The 17,110-nt window shown below is 34.4% G+C and overlaps 1 protein-coding gene across 6 annotated transcripts in view; it reads left to right on the top strand.

The window, feature by feature from the left end:
* The window catches only part of Dmd (dystrophin), a 2,130,457-nt gene that overhangs the window by 721,088 nt on the left and 1,392,259 nt on the right, over nucleotides 1–17,110 (top strand). For all 6 annotated transcript variants that reach the window (XM_033760401.1, XM_033760400.1, XM_033760399.1 and 3 more), the window contains exon 17: nucleotides 6,524–6,699. In XM_033760401.1, the coding sequence (XP_033616292.1) occupies nucleotides 6,524–6,699 (176 nt within the window). The remainder of the gene's footprint in view (nucleotides 1–6,523; nucleotides 6,700–17,110) is intronic.

Raw genomic sequence — 17,110 nt, 5'->3', positions numbered from 1 at the left:
GTTGCTATGATTATGCAGTACATTTTAAACTATAGAAGTACAACCCACCCATATCCATTAAACATTAATTTTCAATTTAAAATTTAACCCATGGTTGTTAACCTGATTTATTCATTTATGCATACATTTACAATAAATAAATGTGTGTGTATGTATGTATACACTGTACACATTTGTAATTAGGTATAGTTCATTTTATTCATGTTGTATATATTTCATCATAGTTTTTCAGAAGTCAAAACACTTAATATTAATCTTTCTTTGTAAAATGTATAACCTTTCATTGTTATCCACTCTCATTCTGATTTTATGTATGTATATGAACACATCAACAATTACACTATTTAGAGACAAAATCATTCAGAAGAACAAGTTTAGGAATAAGCATAGTTGCTATAAGTTGGATAAAAGAGCAGCCTGACTTGAATTTATATTTCTGTTCTGCTGTTTAAAAGTTGTACCTGCATGAGCAAGTTACCAATCATCAATACAATGAAAACATTACTACCTCTCTGAGAACCATTGTAGGGAAATAACAGTGCCCCTTACTAAGCTTTCATTGTATATTAGGTCTTATTCTATGTATTTAAATTAATATTGTGAATCTAGAACACAAATAATAATACTTAGAACATGTAAAGTACCTCATAATTACAGCCATAATTACAGGTATTATTATTTTAATAATAAAAGATTAGGTAAGGAAATTTTATAATTTAATTATTCCAGTAAATGTCTTTAATTAATTAAATGTATATTTCAAATTGTAAGGAAGAAATGTCATAGATAATTTAGAAATAATATTCACATAATCAAATAAAGAGTTAAAGATGAAATTTAGAGTGTATGCCCAAAATAAAAGAAGAATAACAGTATCAATAAAGAGAATTTAAAATTTAAGAATAAATGGTAACTGTAACCAGATTTCCCTGAAAAACTAGAGACAGTGATGAAAAGGAAGTCTTTCCTTTCATTGTGTGCTCTTTCATATATTATAGTTTCCGTAAATATATATATATATATATTTTCCCCCATGGCAAAATGTGCAATTTTAAGCAAACTGTAATAGTTTGATTTTTCCACACTCACAATCATGATACATTTTTACTGCAGGTATACTCTGACACCCCTAAAATTGTCCAGAGATTGGGGAAGTGCTCTTTAAATTATCATACATGGTAGGAAAATATAAATTTTGGAAATTATGTAACCCATGTCTAAGACATTTCTCTAATACAAAATTACTAAAATTTTCCTGAGCATTTATAAAAAGTGGTGGTTAATAATAATATTTGTCACTAGAGAATATTTATTGTCTTTTGATATTTCACCTTTTAATTCGTAAGACCAGGACTATCCGTGTAATTTTTGGGCCCAGTGTAAAATGAACTATAGAACTTGTATACAAAAACTTTTAAGAATTTAAAGACAGTAACATAGGCCTTGAGACCAGGCACGGAGTCCTGAACAGGGCCGTTGGGTGTCTATATAAACTGCACAACCATGAAGTTGCCCTTGCTGACAAACATCCTTGTAAGATGTGCATTATTTCCTATTTTATATTTTAAGAAGAGAAATCATAACTCTGAGACAGTACTCAACTAACCTCCAGTACCACAGTGTATATATAAACTGTGGATCTGGTGTTTGAAAACCCCAGAGCCTGGCTTTATGTCCTCTGCTTATCTGCTTTTAGTATTCTTTTTTAAAAAAAAATTAAAGTTTTAAAAATAATTTTTATTGTTTCCAGTATGGGAGAAGAAAACCTGGATCTTAGTACTGAGCTATATCCCCAGCCATGTTCTTTTTTGAGACAGGATCTCCCTAAGTCACTAAGTTCCCAAGGCTGAATTCCACTTTGAATCCTCCTGCCTCAGCCTCCCAAATGCTGGGATTCCAGGCATGTACCTCCATGTCCAGCTTTCTTTAAATCTATGAGGAGCTAGTTTCTAAACCTAAAGACACAGATTTATAGAATAATTTCCACTTTTTAGTGGATTGATTAACTGACAGACCAACGGAATGATATTAATAAAATCTCATTTTTACAAGAATATTTCAAAATCATTTAAAATACACTTATAATCAAAGTGTGGAAAAACACTGGATAAGAGTGTGGTTCAGTACATTAAAAGTTTATTGAGACAGGAGACAGGGTTTTTTGTTTCATTTTGTGTTTGTTTGTTTGTTTTGTTTTGTTTTTTTCTTTTTTTTTTTTTGGTACCAGGGATCAAACTTGGGACTTGGCTGCTTGCTAGGTAGGCAGCATCACCACTGAGCTAAATCCCGAGCCTGATTAAAAGTTTATTGAATATAGCTCAAATGATACAGTTTGAATTATTTTTCTGATCTATTCAGCATTTACTTACTAGGTTTACAGTTGTTCAAATTCTAATATATTTACATGACAGAAGCATAATTCCAACAATCCTGTGACATAGAAATGACACACTACAACAGTTTGAAAAAAAGGCTTGAAATTTTTCCTTGCTTATGAAACAATGTTTTTCAGAAATACTTTGTAGTAAAATTTGGAAACTAAAAAAAAAATACAGAACTATATAATACAGTTGAAATTATATTTTTATACCAAAATAGTAACAATATTTATATCTTCCATTGTTTACTCAGTACAAAATATAAACACTTTCCAAAAACATTAAAATATAAATATGCGTACCTTATCACATTCATATATCATAAGTTATTTTAAGCATAACATAGTGACATTAGGCTGATTCCAGTATTTTATCACTATGAATGACCCTATGAACAGGAATAAATGGTAATAGCCTTCCGGAACAAAATAAATTACAATGTAATAATGGCCAAAGAGTTATTTGTGGTTTTTGTAACATTTCAAAAGAAACTTCCTTGATTATACCATGTTTGGTGCATCTTATTATATTCTGTCCTGTGACACCCATGTTATTTCACAGTTATTTTAATAATTATCAACTTCCCTATTATATTGTAAAATTCCTAAAGATGGATATATCATTTCACTCATTTTAAATGTCCTATAAAGAATACATGTTCAATGTATACAGTACTTGAATATAAGTGAAACATTGTGATTCAACTGCTGAATGTCTCATACATTTTCATGTTGCTTTAATTGAATATAGTGTCCCAAGCCAGGAATCCTTAGCTTTGGAGCACCAATTATATTATATCTAATTCTAGCAAATAACTGATATTATGGAGCTTGGAAATGAGATTTATTAGGGTGATTACATTAGGCTTCAAATTTTTTAAAACTGTCATGTAGAAACAATACACAACTTTGTGTTGATCCAAGGCTAAAAATAATTTTTAACTGGGGGAAGTCACAAAAAGGCCAGTTTCTGTCAGTTATCAGGATCATTTCCAGGAGTGGGACACGCCTGTAATCACAGTGCTCAAGGCTGAGTCAGAAGGATCACCGCTGGTTCAAGACCAGCCTGGGCTGCATAGTAAGATTAAGGCCAGCCTGAACTACATAGCAATAACCTATCTCAAAAAACAAAACGGTCTTTACTGATGGGTAAATTTGCTGCTACACTAAAGAAAAAGTTGTCCGCTACTGGGAGTAGAAAATCTTATAATACTGGAGTAAGCAGGAGGTTATGTTAAATGGCTTTCATATTTTTAATGAGTTTTACACATAGGTGAGCATTTAAATTCCATTAGTAAAAGCCACAGAGAAATTTAGTATTTAACTAATTGTTTTATATTCTGATTATGTGAAATAGGTTATGAGAGTAATCATGTATTTGTTATAAGGAACAAATTTGCTAAGTGTATGGGTGGTTTTGTATTTCTCCCAAAGGAAATGAAATAATTTCAATTATAGTATTGTAGGGCAGTATAAAACAATTACAAGTCTATGTCTTACTGTTGTCTAATTAAAATTATCGTTTGGTTTGGTATATTCTTAAATGCAATTTCATAGTACATTTATGTTGAGATTCCCATTTATCATATTTTGAGCACATCTAATTTTGTATTTACCAATAAGATGTTGAGATTCCCATTTATCATCTTTGGGCACATCTAATTTTGTATTTACCAATAAGATAATTTTAACATTACAGATATTAATTTCATAGCCAGATATTCACAAACATACCTGGTCCATAATATTACATATAATGAAGAAGCCACAGTGTCTTAGTCACTTTTCCATTGCTGGGACAAAACACGCGACCCCCACAATTTAAAGGAAAGATTTATTTTGGCACAGTTTTAGTTCATGGTCGGCTGGTACAAGGCAGAATTCACATGGGGGAAGGAAATGAGCAGAAAAAAGCTGCTCATCCTATCTCAGTCAGGAAGCAGACAGAGAAGGGAGGTGCAAGGGACAAGCATATTCCCTTCCAGTCGACACAACCACTGACTCAACTCCAAATGGGCTCTCCCTCCTAACAGTACATGCTGCCACTGAACTCATCAGTGGACTCATACATTAGTATGAGGAGTATAGGGCCCCACGATCCAGTCACTTTTCAAACACATGAGACATTGTGGGCTATATTACATCAAAACAATAACAAATAGCTTTATATTTTTCAGAATTTCTGCATTCTGGCGCCCATACTTCAAAAATATTTTCCTACTCCAAAAAATTTTCACTTCTCCCAGTCCTTATACACAAAATAGTTTGCTCATGTCCAAAACGTATCACAATAAAAATGGTCTTGGAATTCTAATTGAAAACTACGTTTTGTTGGGCCAGGGATTTAGCTCAGTGGTTCCACTGCCTGCCTTGCTAAAAAAAAAAAAAAAAAAGAAAAGAAAAAAAAGGAAAGAAAGCTACATTCTATTGTTGACTACATGTGAACATCATCTGTCCGTGTAATAGTCCTTTTATTACAATTATGTTAGAGTATATGGTTTTTTTGTGGTACCGAGGATTGAACTCAGGTCCTTGGGCTTGCGAGGCAGGCCACCGAAACACTGAGCTAAATCCCCAGCCCTAGAGTTTATATTTTAAGCATTTTTAAAAAAAAAGCTTTTTTTTTTTTTACTTGACACAACGTGTCATTGGAGCATATAATTCAATTGTTTGGGGCTCTATGATTGATTCTGAGTGATGAATCTATGAAGCCCTTAGAGAAGTTCAAACTTTTGCTGGGCTCATTTAGAAATTCAGTGTCTTTTAGTGTCCTTTTGGTGGTAACCTACATAGGCTATCAAAATGGAAGTCTGTTGGGTGTTGACATACGTAAAAAATGTAGTTTGTACAAAGGGTACTGTTTCTCAAATATAAATGTTACATAACATGTCATGGCAAACTGTTAATTGCCAATTGTGTAGCTGAAATAAGAAAATATTGAGGCTTTCCGTTAGTCTTCTCACTCAAGTAATCATATGAGAGACAAGTAGTTTTCCTCAAACCCTTCCTGTTATCCCTTAGGAAGTTCAGGAAAATCAGTAAAATTAATTTTGGCCCCAGCCAAATCCTTCCTTCTGACTGACTTGTAAAAGCAAATCCAGACACTGTGTGTGTGTGTGTGTGTGTGTGTGTGTGTGTGTGTGTGTGTCTGGCGGGTGTCTTGGTAATAGATCTTTCAAACAAGGGAGGCTACCACAAGGTAGTGAGTAATATCACAAAGGCTACTTTACAGTCATAAAGCAAAGAGCAACATGAGACAGAGAACTGATGATTAAGGAAGGAAAGAGTGTCTCATCACTCTAGAATTTCTCTCTGGTGACGCCTTTGTATTGAGATGATGCTACTTACAACTTGTGTGTAATACCATATTATTCCAAAGACTGAGGATCTATGCTTCCCCAAAAGTGGCTGAACGAAAAGTGAGATGATAAACTGATAATCTCTAAAAATAAATTTGGAAACTCATTATATGAAAATGTTTATTAATTTAAAACAAAAGAAATCACTTTGTATTTAAGCAACATTGAGCGTAAAGATATTTTTGAACTAATAGGCACTTTATTTGCATTTTATTATAATTTTAAAGATAAGAGGTAATTTATTATAAAATTCAAATGATTTTTAAAGGCATAGCTTATAAAATAATTATAATAAAATACAGTTTACAGACATTTTTCAGTTAAAATATTTCATTTTTTAGTTTTATGGATTTGATTTGTTATTTCCATTTTCACTTATTAAACCATTAATGAAATTCTAAAGTGTGCCAGGTAATGAAATTAGTGCAGAGGCTTCAGTAAAAGCTATATTAAGATTGTAAACACTTGAAACAGCATGTTTAATTAAATATCAGAATAATACTTAGTTTTTCTCCTCTGCCCTTTTATTTCTTATACCTTAACCAATATATTGAAGAGGCACTGAGTTTACTTCTGGTTTTGAGATTACTGACTTCCCTATTTCAGCCAACATAACTTGAATCAGATAAAACAATTTGATTTGAGTTCAATATGGTGCTATTTTGATCTGAAGGTCAATCTACCAAGAAGCAAGAACTGTTTCTCATTATTTTCCTGCACTACTCCAAGCAGTCTTTACTAAAGTCTTTCGAGCAGCATCTGACCTCTGTTTCAATACTTCTCACAGATTTCACAGACTGTCACCACCACTCAGCCATCACTAACCCAGACAACTGTAATGGAAACGGTAACTATGGTGACCACAAGGGAACAAATCCTGATAAAGCCTGCCCAAGAGGAACTTCCTCCACCACCTCCGCAAAAGAAGAGGCAAATTATTGTGGATTCTGAAATTAGGAAGAGGTGAGAGCATCTTATTCATGGCTTTATTCAGAAGTAAAGATTCCCTGTTAACTAAGACAACTCATAGCCATTTGGATGGTGATTTTTTACTTAAACAGTATTTCCAAAACCCTTTTATGCTGGTAATATCAATTAACTTAATGAGGAAAAATAATGGAGCGAGTTTTAAAATTTAACCAAGAAGTCACGACTCCAGCAACACCTGAGTGCTTAATGGCAATGCTGGTTTCCAACTGAAAGAAGAAACCAGAGGTGATAACTGCAACGGGTACATTTTAGTCCTGAAAGTATCTTGTTATTCTTATAAAGGGCCTGCTTGCTCAGTCCCTACTTTTGCATTAAATGTCTTCCTTCCAGTAACAGAAAGTTCATTTTCATGAAACAGCATACCTCTAATAGCGAAGATCCATTCTGCTAGTTTACAAGAACATAATGTCTCAATCTGCACATCCTAAATCAGGAGTAATTACAGAACAGATTTCCTGTTCTTTGATATTTATAAAGTCTTATCTTGAAGGTGTTAGAATTTTTAACTGATCTTTTTGTGGATATTCTCAAATAGACAGTGTAGATAATTTAGGTGTTAAGTAAATCAGTGGATATATTAAAAGGATGACATAAAATTCCACAAATGCAAAGCTAACATGAAAATCATAAAAAGGTACAATTTCCATTTTCAATTATTGTAATTCTAAAATTAAGAAAGAATGTTGAAATATGCCGTATGTTTCTAAACAGCATATGGTCAGGACTGCATGGAACACTTGACATTAGAATTTGCATATTCCAGGGTATGGGAAGAACATGTACCTAAAATTAGTGTGTCAGATGTTCTAAGGAAAGGAAGAGAAACATCCAGAAAAGTTACTGTAATACATTATTTGGGACTTCTTCATTAATTCATACTATATGAGCTACTTTGCTAATTCATACATATATCCCTGTACATTTTCGTACTGGTCATGTTTGGTAGGGCAAAGAGTCAAGTTCAGAGAACAACAAACAGGCTTGTAGAACAAATCTGGCCTGCTGCCAGTTTTTGTATGGTTCATGACCTAAGGATTGCTTTTATATTTTTACATGTTTGAAAGCAATCAAAAGAGTAATATTTCATGACTTGAAAATCATGTGAAATTCAAATTTCAATTCCTACAATTGAACACAACTACACTTATTCAAGTATGTATCATATATGGTTTCTTTCAAGGCTGAAATTTTATGACCCACAAAGTCTTAAAAATTTACTTTCTGACCCACCACAGGAAACATTTGTTGATCTTTGTTTTGTCAAATGGTTTTCAAACTGGCCATTACCATTTGTTTCTATGCGGTGAGTTCCACATGCTTTACCCTTGACGGTGGTTGAAATTTGAACATTAATTGATGGATACAAAAACAGTAATGACACAAGTAGGAAAGTTCTTAATGAACTTGTTTTTATTCATCCTCACTGCATGAGCATTAGTTTATTTAATATCACATAAAGCATATGTCTGCAGACAAAGCTTAGCCGACACTTAGCTTTATGGATATTTTGCTGCATTCCAGCAACACTCCACAGTTCTTCAGGCAGAGTAAACTTGGTTCCTTGCTCCTCTTAACATCTTCAGAAATTGTCTTATACAGAAAACAACAAAGCAAGCTGATCGATGGCCATCTCTGTCTTCAAAGGCTGATTCTTGTCTCTTGATATGAGAGTGTATTTCGTTTGTAAAGTGTTCTGAATTCTTTTGTTTTCAGGCAAGTTCTTAGTGGTGAAATACTTTGCTTAATTTTGTTTGTGCCATGTGTTCACAAGTTATTGTAATTGCCTGGAACAAGAGTTTCAATTGAGCTCACAAAGAGTCTAAAAGCTAACACTTATTGAAGGCTTTGTTATATGCTCACCATTAGATTCAAGGCTCTATCTGCATAGCATTTATTTTTCCCAATAACTTTCCAATATAGGTCTAGTTATTACTACTATTATTCATAGCAATGGAGCGGCTCAGCTAAGATTTCAACTGCAGTGGCCTCACTACAGAAGTTGGACTGTATAGGAAAATGTCTTTAGTAGGCATATTACTAATGTGTTCTAATATCTTATTTTCTCTGAAGATGCTTGATTATACTTGTTTTTACTGCAGAATTACATTTAGCATTAACATTTACTCTCTCAAATATATCTTGTTTTGAAAAGCATGATTACATAGACAATCTCTATTGGACCCAAGAACTATAAATTTAGACTGAACAATGAGCAAAAGTGGAAACACTTAGAACAATTAAATTCAGTAACCAAAAATTGTCTATACAATGGAATCTGATTAAAATATTATATCGGTTAAAGAGGCATCTTACTTACATGATTGAAATTTTATGGTAGCTCATGTCCTTTTGTTATCCCAGGTGAGAACCTCTAACATTTCACTGTGAATACTATAATTTTGACTATCTATTGAATTATTTTCTCTTAAAATAAGATGTCTTCTTTTAGCTTCTGTGACACACTACGAATCATTCCTATACCAGGTTTCTTGACTTGACTTGTTTTCGACTTAGCCTAATTCTTATGGGAGTATCTCTTAAATCCATTTCTTTGCCCTTCTGACTTCTTTATCTGAATTGTTGCCTCAAATTGATTCAAGTCTGGCTGACAGCGAATGACTCCCAAAACTAGTAGCTTATGTTTACTTCTCAGCTTTTCAGTTCTAAAGCTATGATCTGGGCACTTCCACTTCTACATCCAGTTTTTGCCTGCATTTTAAATTGTATTGCATCCTATTAAGCATATCTAGTTGTATGTATACTTATATTTTAGTTATTATAATGCATTGTTCATATGTTTAAAGGAGTAGCAAATATTGGAAAAATCATGGTCTTTGGAGTCACAATTACCCAGGGTTCTTTGAGGCTTTCCTGGTTCAATTCCTAGTTCATGATCTTACCCAGATTACTTAAGACCTGTGCCTAAGATTCAGTAATATGACTTTTTTGAAACACTATGAAGATTCGGTGAAAAGCATTAAATATGGTGCCTATAAGGTAATGAACAGTGAATAAATGCAGTAGGTATTAATGCTGGTTATTCAGTTATTTGTGAGGAGGTGAAGATGATGACAAAAGAGATGGTGCAGTTGTTGGAGCAGAAGTTGTAGTAGTGGATTCACAGGCTGTACAGGTAATGATGGGAGAGTGAGTAGAAATGGTGGATGTATAGGATTGGTAAGAAAAATTCCACATTAAACACCATCTCAAACTTCACAAATACATCAATTCTTTTGTTTTCCTTTTCAAAACAGAATTTACCACCGAACTTCTCCAGTTCTGTCTTACGCCTTTCTCTTGCTTATTTATTATTATTACAATATACTGAGCAAGCCCTTTCTTGTGTGATCATTCCCGCTGCCAACTCAATCACTCAAGTAATTGTACCTCCCCGAGATGACACATTTCCCCCTTTCAAATTAATCTCCTTAAAGTTAATGTATTTGAAATGTTGCCTTTCTACTGCCTCTCCAGAAGGGGATTCCCACTAATTGACTCTAAAATAAAAGAAAAATCCTTCATGTTATTACACATTATTCATTTTCCCTAATGATTTTCTGCCCAGCTTCCCTCAAATCTTCCTAATTTTACCAGGTCATTGCATTGATTTTGGTCTATAACTTAATGCCACGCATATACATTTGCTCAGCACCAACAACAATAAAGGAAGCTTACTATTACAGTTATTATTATTATAATACTTTTTTAATATTTTACCTAGATTCCATTATACTAAGTGCCATACCTGTAATAAATAAGCAATCAATATTTGTTGGAAGAACAAATGCTACGGTTCAACTAATTGAAGTACTGTTATTGAGCATTCCAATATAATTTAATAATTCTTCCTAGTTTTTATGGAGTTGTTCTTAACAGTAAAACCACAATCATTCTAATCTTTAATGATTCTAATTTTATCCATTAGTATATATTTATTTACCCAAAACTATTAAGGGATTTAAAATTTAGCTTTGATTCACAGTATAGTTTCTTAATTATCTAAGGTACATTGCCTTGATTCCTTAATAATTGTATGGTTTCTACATATGTCATGTGTACTACCCAAATTATCTTCCTTTTGCTAAGATTTAGAAAACTATTTGATGATCTTGGGTTACCAGGTAATTATTTTTAACAGTAAATTATCTCTGTAATTCAGTGATACTGTTTTATATATAGGTGATTATTAGAGTATAGAACTCACACTATGTTAAAAGTATATCTATTACCTATTTGATAGGCATTTATCCAGAAGATTAGTTCCTAATCATGTAGCAGTTATTTTAACAGATTTTCACAAAAGCTTTCATTTACATTTTTGTATCAACCAGGTGAAACCAATGGCAAATTAAATCTTTTTATAAGTAAATACCATCTCGAAGATCATTTTCCCAAGTAAGTGCTAATAAATGAGCTTCTTTGATCTCAAGGACATTAGAGGGGAATTTCAAAATACATTAATTCACCTAGTCCCTTTTTGTCATCTCCAGGTTAAGCAGACAGGCCGTACAGTGTTTGCTTTCTGTGGCCATATCTTAAATGATTATTAAATGACTGGATTTGTCTGGATTTACAAACCTCTGTTTTTTTCTATTTTTCAGGGATTTTTGTTGATATTATTTTGTTTTCTTCTTTCTTTTGTTCTTTTTTCTTTCATTTTTTTTCGTTTTGACTGCCTCCTGGATGATGTTAATTTATGTCACAACTTTCAAAAGAAGTTTGATAAGAGTTAGACATGCACTCATTTCTGCAGTTTTATGATACTCATGCCTAAAACATTATATTATTTTAGCTTGGGTTCCCAAATTAAAATCTGGATATTAAAACAGATCAATTTATTTGAAGATCCTAATTAGATGATGAATGTGTCTGTGAGGCTTTTATAAAAATTTTATATGATACATTTATCCTAAATATCTGGGGTTTTGGACTCAGTAGTGGCATTGTTGCTCCTTAACACAGTCCAGAAAAACAAAACTTTTTAGATGTTTTGCCTCTTTTTTCTTCTAAGAAGACTAGACTTGTCTGAATTATAGGTTAATTGAGGTCCAGAAAGGTTAAATAACTTGCTTTAAGTTGCAAAATAATGCCTGGTGCTGAGTCTTCTAATTTCCATTCTAGTATTATAGCTGCCATGCCATGTCTCTTTAATGTATTAGAGTTAAATGACCTTGGTCTTAAACTCAAAGTTCAGTTTAGAAAGTATTTTTAAAGTGAAGAATAAAAACTTTGCCTACTCCCTTAAAGAAATAAACCACGCCACATTTAATTTCTCAAAATTATTTTGTCATAGAAGTCACAAATAAATCATAACTGTGGTTTGGAAAATGTAGTATTGTGAGTTCTAGAGACACTAAGTGATCAGAGAACATGTAGGGCAGGGATACGCAAGAGTGTAGAGCATGAAACAGCAGCAGCCCCTTAGGGATCTTAAATTTGATGGTGTATCAGAATGACCTGCAGAACATTCCTGGGCCCACTCACACAGTTTCGGATTTAGCAGCTTGGGAAAGGGCCTCTTAGTTCAGCATTTCAAACAGTTCTCCAAGTTGTGTTATTGTTTTATGCTCTACACTCTGAGTATTTCCGTTCTGTTTATTTTCTGTGGTTCTTGCCAGGCCTAGTGACTCATGCCTGTAATCCCAGCATTCTGGCTCTCTGGGTCAAGAGAATTATAAATTTAAGCCCAGCCTTAGAAATTTAATGAGTTTGTGAGACCCTTTCTCAAAAAAATACACTGGGAGAATATAGCCCTGTGCAAAGGCCCTGGGTTCAGTTCCCAGTAAAACACACACACACACACACACACACACACACACACACACACACTGCAAAGAGTAGTGGTTCTCGTACTTTGGCACACATCAAAATTACCTGGTGTGCTTGTTAAAAGACAAGTTTCCTGACCCCCGCCAGAATTACTGGTTCAGCATGAAGGATGTTGGAAATTTAATTTCTAGCAAGTTCCCAGACAATGCTGATGAACCAGGGCACTTAGTATAGTTTCAAAGTCAGTTCAATAGACAGAGCATGAACTCTATTACAACCTAACTCCTGATTTTCTTTACCACATGAAACCAATATAAGGGCCATCTGGTCCAGGCTAAGTTCAGTGATGTCATTGTCCCATCTATGACACCTCTACTGCTTTGTATTGCGATGTATTCCAATAATTCTTATGTCCACTCGATGCCAAATTTGCCTGATCCTGTGTCCATTTCTTCTGAAGTTTTATGGGGTCTTCTATACCGTAGATGCCTAAACTGGTGAAATAATTTCTCTTGTTCTATCACACTGTAGGGTTTCATAGTAATATAGTGTATGTTTCAAAAGAGCTAGAAGAGTTCTAAACATTCTTCTGACAAGGAAATTATAAAATATTTGAGTTGGTGAATGTACTAATTACCATCAAATGATCATTATACAAATTATACATGCATCGAAAAAGTGCACTGTATGCATAAATATGGCTCAATATTATGTGCCAGTTAAAAAGAGAAATGTTGTATGATGGGCCCTGGTCTATGCACTATTACGTACGGTTCTGGATGTCTACCTCCAGCAGCTATATGAACCTGTACTCTTTCAGAATGCAAGGCATTAAAGGGATGTCAGTAGGAGGAAGACAGGGCTACTCCCTAGAAACCTCAGCATACTTTTTTTTCTGACTAAGGAACATGATAATCCCATTTACTTATTCCTGTACAAGAAACAGCACTGTTGAGTGCAACGCTAAGCCAATTTTGAATGAGGAGATCTCTATTCTCTTACTTCTAATTCTTTCACCTGTTCATGTTCTATATAAAGCACTGAAAACTGCCCTCAGCAAGGTTGTCAGAGCTCCTTAATTGCGAGCTCCAAAGGTCACTTTTCAGTTCCTATTGTTCTTGACCTTTGTGCTGTGCTTGACACTGACGATTAGTCTATTCTTGAAATTTTCCTTACCTCTCAATTTATAGTACATTGTTCTCTCCTGTTTCTGTTTTCCTCCAGCTTTTTCTATTTTTTTTAATTGTGTCTTGTCAGTCTTTTTTCCCTTATCCCTTTAATGTGAAGTTTCACAAGACTCATATTTTACTTTCAATTTCTTTGAATAATACTTTACTTTCCTGGGCAATGTTATTTTATAATCTTGTCTGTCTCAGTTGTGTATATCTTATAATTTTCTAATTAATACTTCTAGTTCACCTTTACTCCTGCTTATACCTGTATAATCCAAAACTTATTGGCTGTGTACGCTTCTATTTCTTATAGGACTTCCCAATGTGATTCTGCAGTATAGATGGCACAACTCTAGAGGGTGTTATTCACTCCATAGTCTCGAAAAGGGGCGCCCCTATACTTGTGCAGTAAGCAACCTGTGCAGCCATTCACGAGGGTCTTGATATCAGCTATATCGCTAAATCCCTCTTGAAGTAGACTTATTAAATTATCTTTATTTCATCTGCTACATCATTTCTGCCATCACCATAGTTCAGTCTCTGATAAAAGTCTGCATGAATTTCTAAACTAATTTCCCTGCCTCTCATCTCAACCTTCTTGTCCATACTCTCCACGCTCTCCAGGGGACTATCATAAAATTCCTTAGATATTTCTTTGCCCATAATTTTTGAAGTGCACATCATAGAAATTCCTTTATGATCTTTAACTAGGTAACTCCCCAAGTTATTCCTTTCTCATCTTGCCATTTTTATAGACCTTCGCTGCTCAAAATAGTCAGAAAACTGTTACCAGTCCATAATGAGATAAGGAGCTTAAGCCAGAATATAAATCAATGCACTGCTTCTATGGTCAAGAAAGTTTGGCAATTAAATATAAGATCAGATAAAAGAGTGTGCTTAGTGACTTAATTGATTAAATCTCTGGTAAATATCTTTTCTTCTCACAGACTAGTATCAATTTACAGACCACATTTCAAGTGACACTACCTTACACTTCTGCTTTATTTTTTCCCTCATTGAGTTTATTGTTACATTTTAGGTGTACAGTACAGTCACATTCATCATTGGGATCTTGTATCTTTACATGACAGGTCTTGGTTCTCATTTTTTCCCCTTGTCCCTGCCCTCCCTTCACCCCATCCTCCCCTCCCCATTTACAAACATTTTGTTTCCATTTTTTCATTTTCTCCTATTTTTTTCTTTCCCTTATTAGCTTTCCCCTACCCTTCCCACTTTCCCTACGTCTTTAACACTTCTGCTTTAATTAGCCATTCTTTGCTCTCTACGTACCCTAAATTCTCTGAAGCTTGTATGTCTCTGGGCCTAGTGGTCTCTTTGCCTAAGAAAGTTTCAATATGTCCTTATTTGCTTGCTCCCAAATCTGTTGCCACCCAACTTCCTACCTTGTCTTCTAAGAACATAATTTCTCACGCACTTCTCAGCATGCCCATCCATTAAAACTTTGTCATATTTATTGCAATGAATTTCTTTTCATATCTCTGTATTTCTAGTAAACACCCAAGGACAAGAAGCATTTCTGTTCGTCTCTGGACCACAGTGCTTCACCCAGAAGTCAGCACATACTGAGTATTGGATAAATATTAATAGGACTTTGAATGCATATTTGTCAGAGTCTTATCTGGAAAGCAAATAACACTGTATTTCAAAGAGAAGAGATATAGCACAAGATATTGGCTAAGCAGGGGATAGAAAACTTGCAAACAACACAGAAGAATGAGAGGAAACTCAGGGGCCTTAGGCGCACTGAGAACCTGCTTATACCTGCTTATACCTATAGTAACAATTAGCCTTTAAGAAGGAGGGCCAGTGTCGGGCAAATTATATGACTTGATGCTGGGCCTTCTGACAGGATTAAAACATGGTTACAATTGCCAGGCAGGAAATTATGTAAAGGGGTGTATTTGGAGAAAATTAAATTTCTAATTATAAATTTAGAATAATTATCTTCTCATTACCATATTTGTATGATAATAGAAAATATTCTGGCACATTTTGAGGATATTCTTATTAATGCCTAAAGTCCTCTTTACTCAGAAACCCATATGTACTTGTAAGTGAATGGACATTGTACCACAACACAGATTAAAAATGCTGTAATGACCGACTACTATGGGCTGTATTGGGTCTTTCCAGAGTTTACATACGGAGGCCTTCATCCTCAATGTGATGGTATTGAAAGGTGGAATCTTCAGATTACTGGGGTTGCATGGGGTCATGAGGGTAGGACTCTTGCAATAGGATTAGTACCCTTCTAAGAAAAGACACCAGAGAGCCTGCTCTCTCCCTGCCAAGTGAGAACACAGCAGGAAGGAAGGCGTCTGCATGCCAGGAAGATGACCCTCATTAGAAACTCATCCCGCTGAACTCTTGATGTTGGAGTTCCACACTATCGAACTATGAGAAATAAGTATGTGTGGTATACACCTCTTAGGCTATGACATTTTATTATGGCAGCCTGAGCTAACTAAAAGTTGTTTATATAAAGCAGTAAGATTTACTGTGTTTTAATTGAAAATTCATAGATTTACTCAAGGCAGTAGTTGGATTAAAACAGGTCATGATGCTAAGGAGGTGGCAGTGGGACACTAAGAACACATAAGATTTAAATGGCTTTCCACATTGCACTAGATAGTTTCTGAACCCTGACTGCAATTTATTTAAACTTTAAAGACCCACAACATAAAAGCTTGTTGAAGTTCTTTAAACTCAGCCAGCCTTCACACTGAGAGTGTTTAAAGTTTAAATGACCTCCCATAGGGTTCAAGGCACATCAAGTGTGTGGTGGGTTTCTTTGAATATTCCTGTAGTCAGTATGAGTCTATAGTATTGGAGGGAGGTGGTGACAACTACATTAGTTTTCACATTAATTCTTATCTCATTTGACTAAGATCTAATGGGTCCCTATAGTTTGTAAAGCACAACAATTGTTGTAACCATAAACCGTACTTAAGTCTTCCTTCTGGAAGCTTAGGCTCTGGCATTAACTAGGTCATGAAGGAAAAAGTACAAATAAAATGTCATAAAGCTTCAAGGAACAGATACTTCCAGCTTGACAATTGTGCATAAAGAGCTTATGGGGAAATTAGTATCTGAATAGGCAGTTAAAGTTGAGAAAGGTAATGGACTCAAGATGAGAAGAAATGGCAATTCAGATACAGGGAACAATGTGTTCACAAACAGAATTTCCATGGGAGTAATAAGCATTTTTGTTTGCCCATAGCAGATGTATGGATAAAGGAAGGATGGGGGTAGGTGATAAGTTTGAAAGGTAGGTTGGTTCGTAGTGAAGGAAGCTACTCAGTGTAACATTAAGGAGAATGCACTTTAATCTTGTAGTCATAGGGAATTGAATCGATGAATATTTCTGAGAAACAGCAAAGTGATATCACTACAGGGAACCATGTGACTTATCCTTCATTTAA

This window comes from Fukomys damarensis, unplaced genomic scaffold (genome assembly GCF_012274545.1).
Source record: "Fukomys damarensis isolate Sample0158 unplaced genomic scaffold, DMR_v1.0_HiC HiC_scaffold_39, whole genome shotgun sequence".
NCBI classification, from domain to species: Eukaryota; Metazoa; Chordata; class Mammalia; order Rodentia; family Bathyergidae; genus Fukomys; species Fukomys damarensis.
The sequence above is the reverse complement of the archived record's forward strand: the minus strand, read 5'-3'. Positions and strand labels throughout refer to the sequence as shown.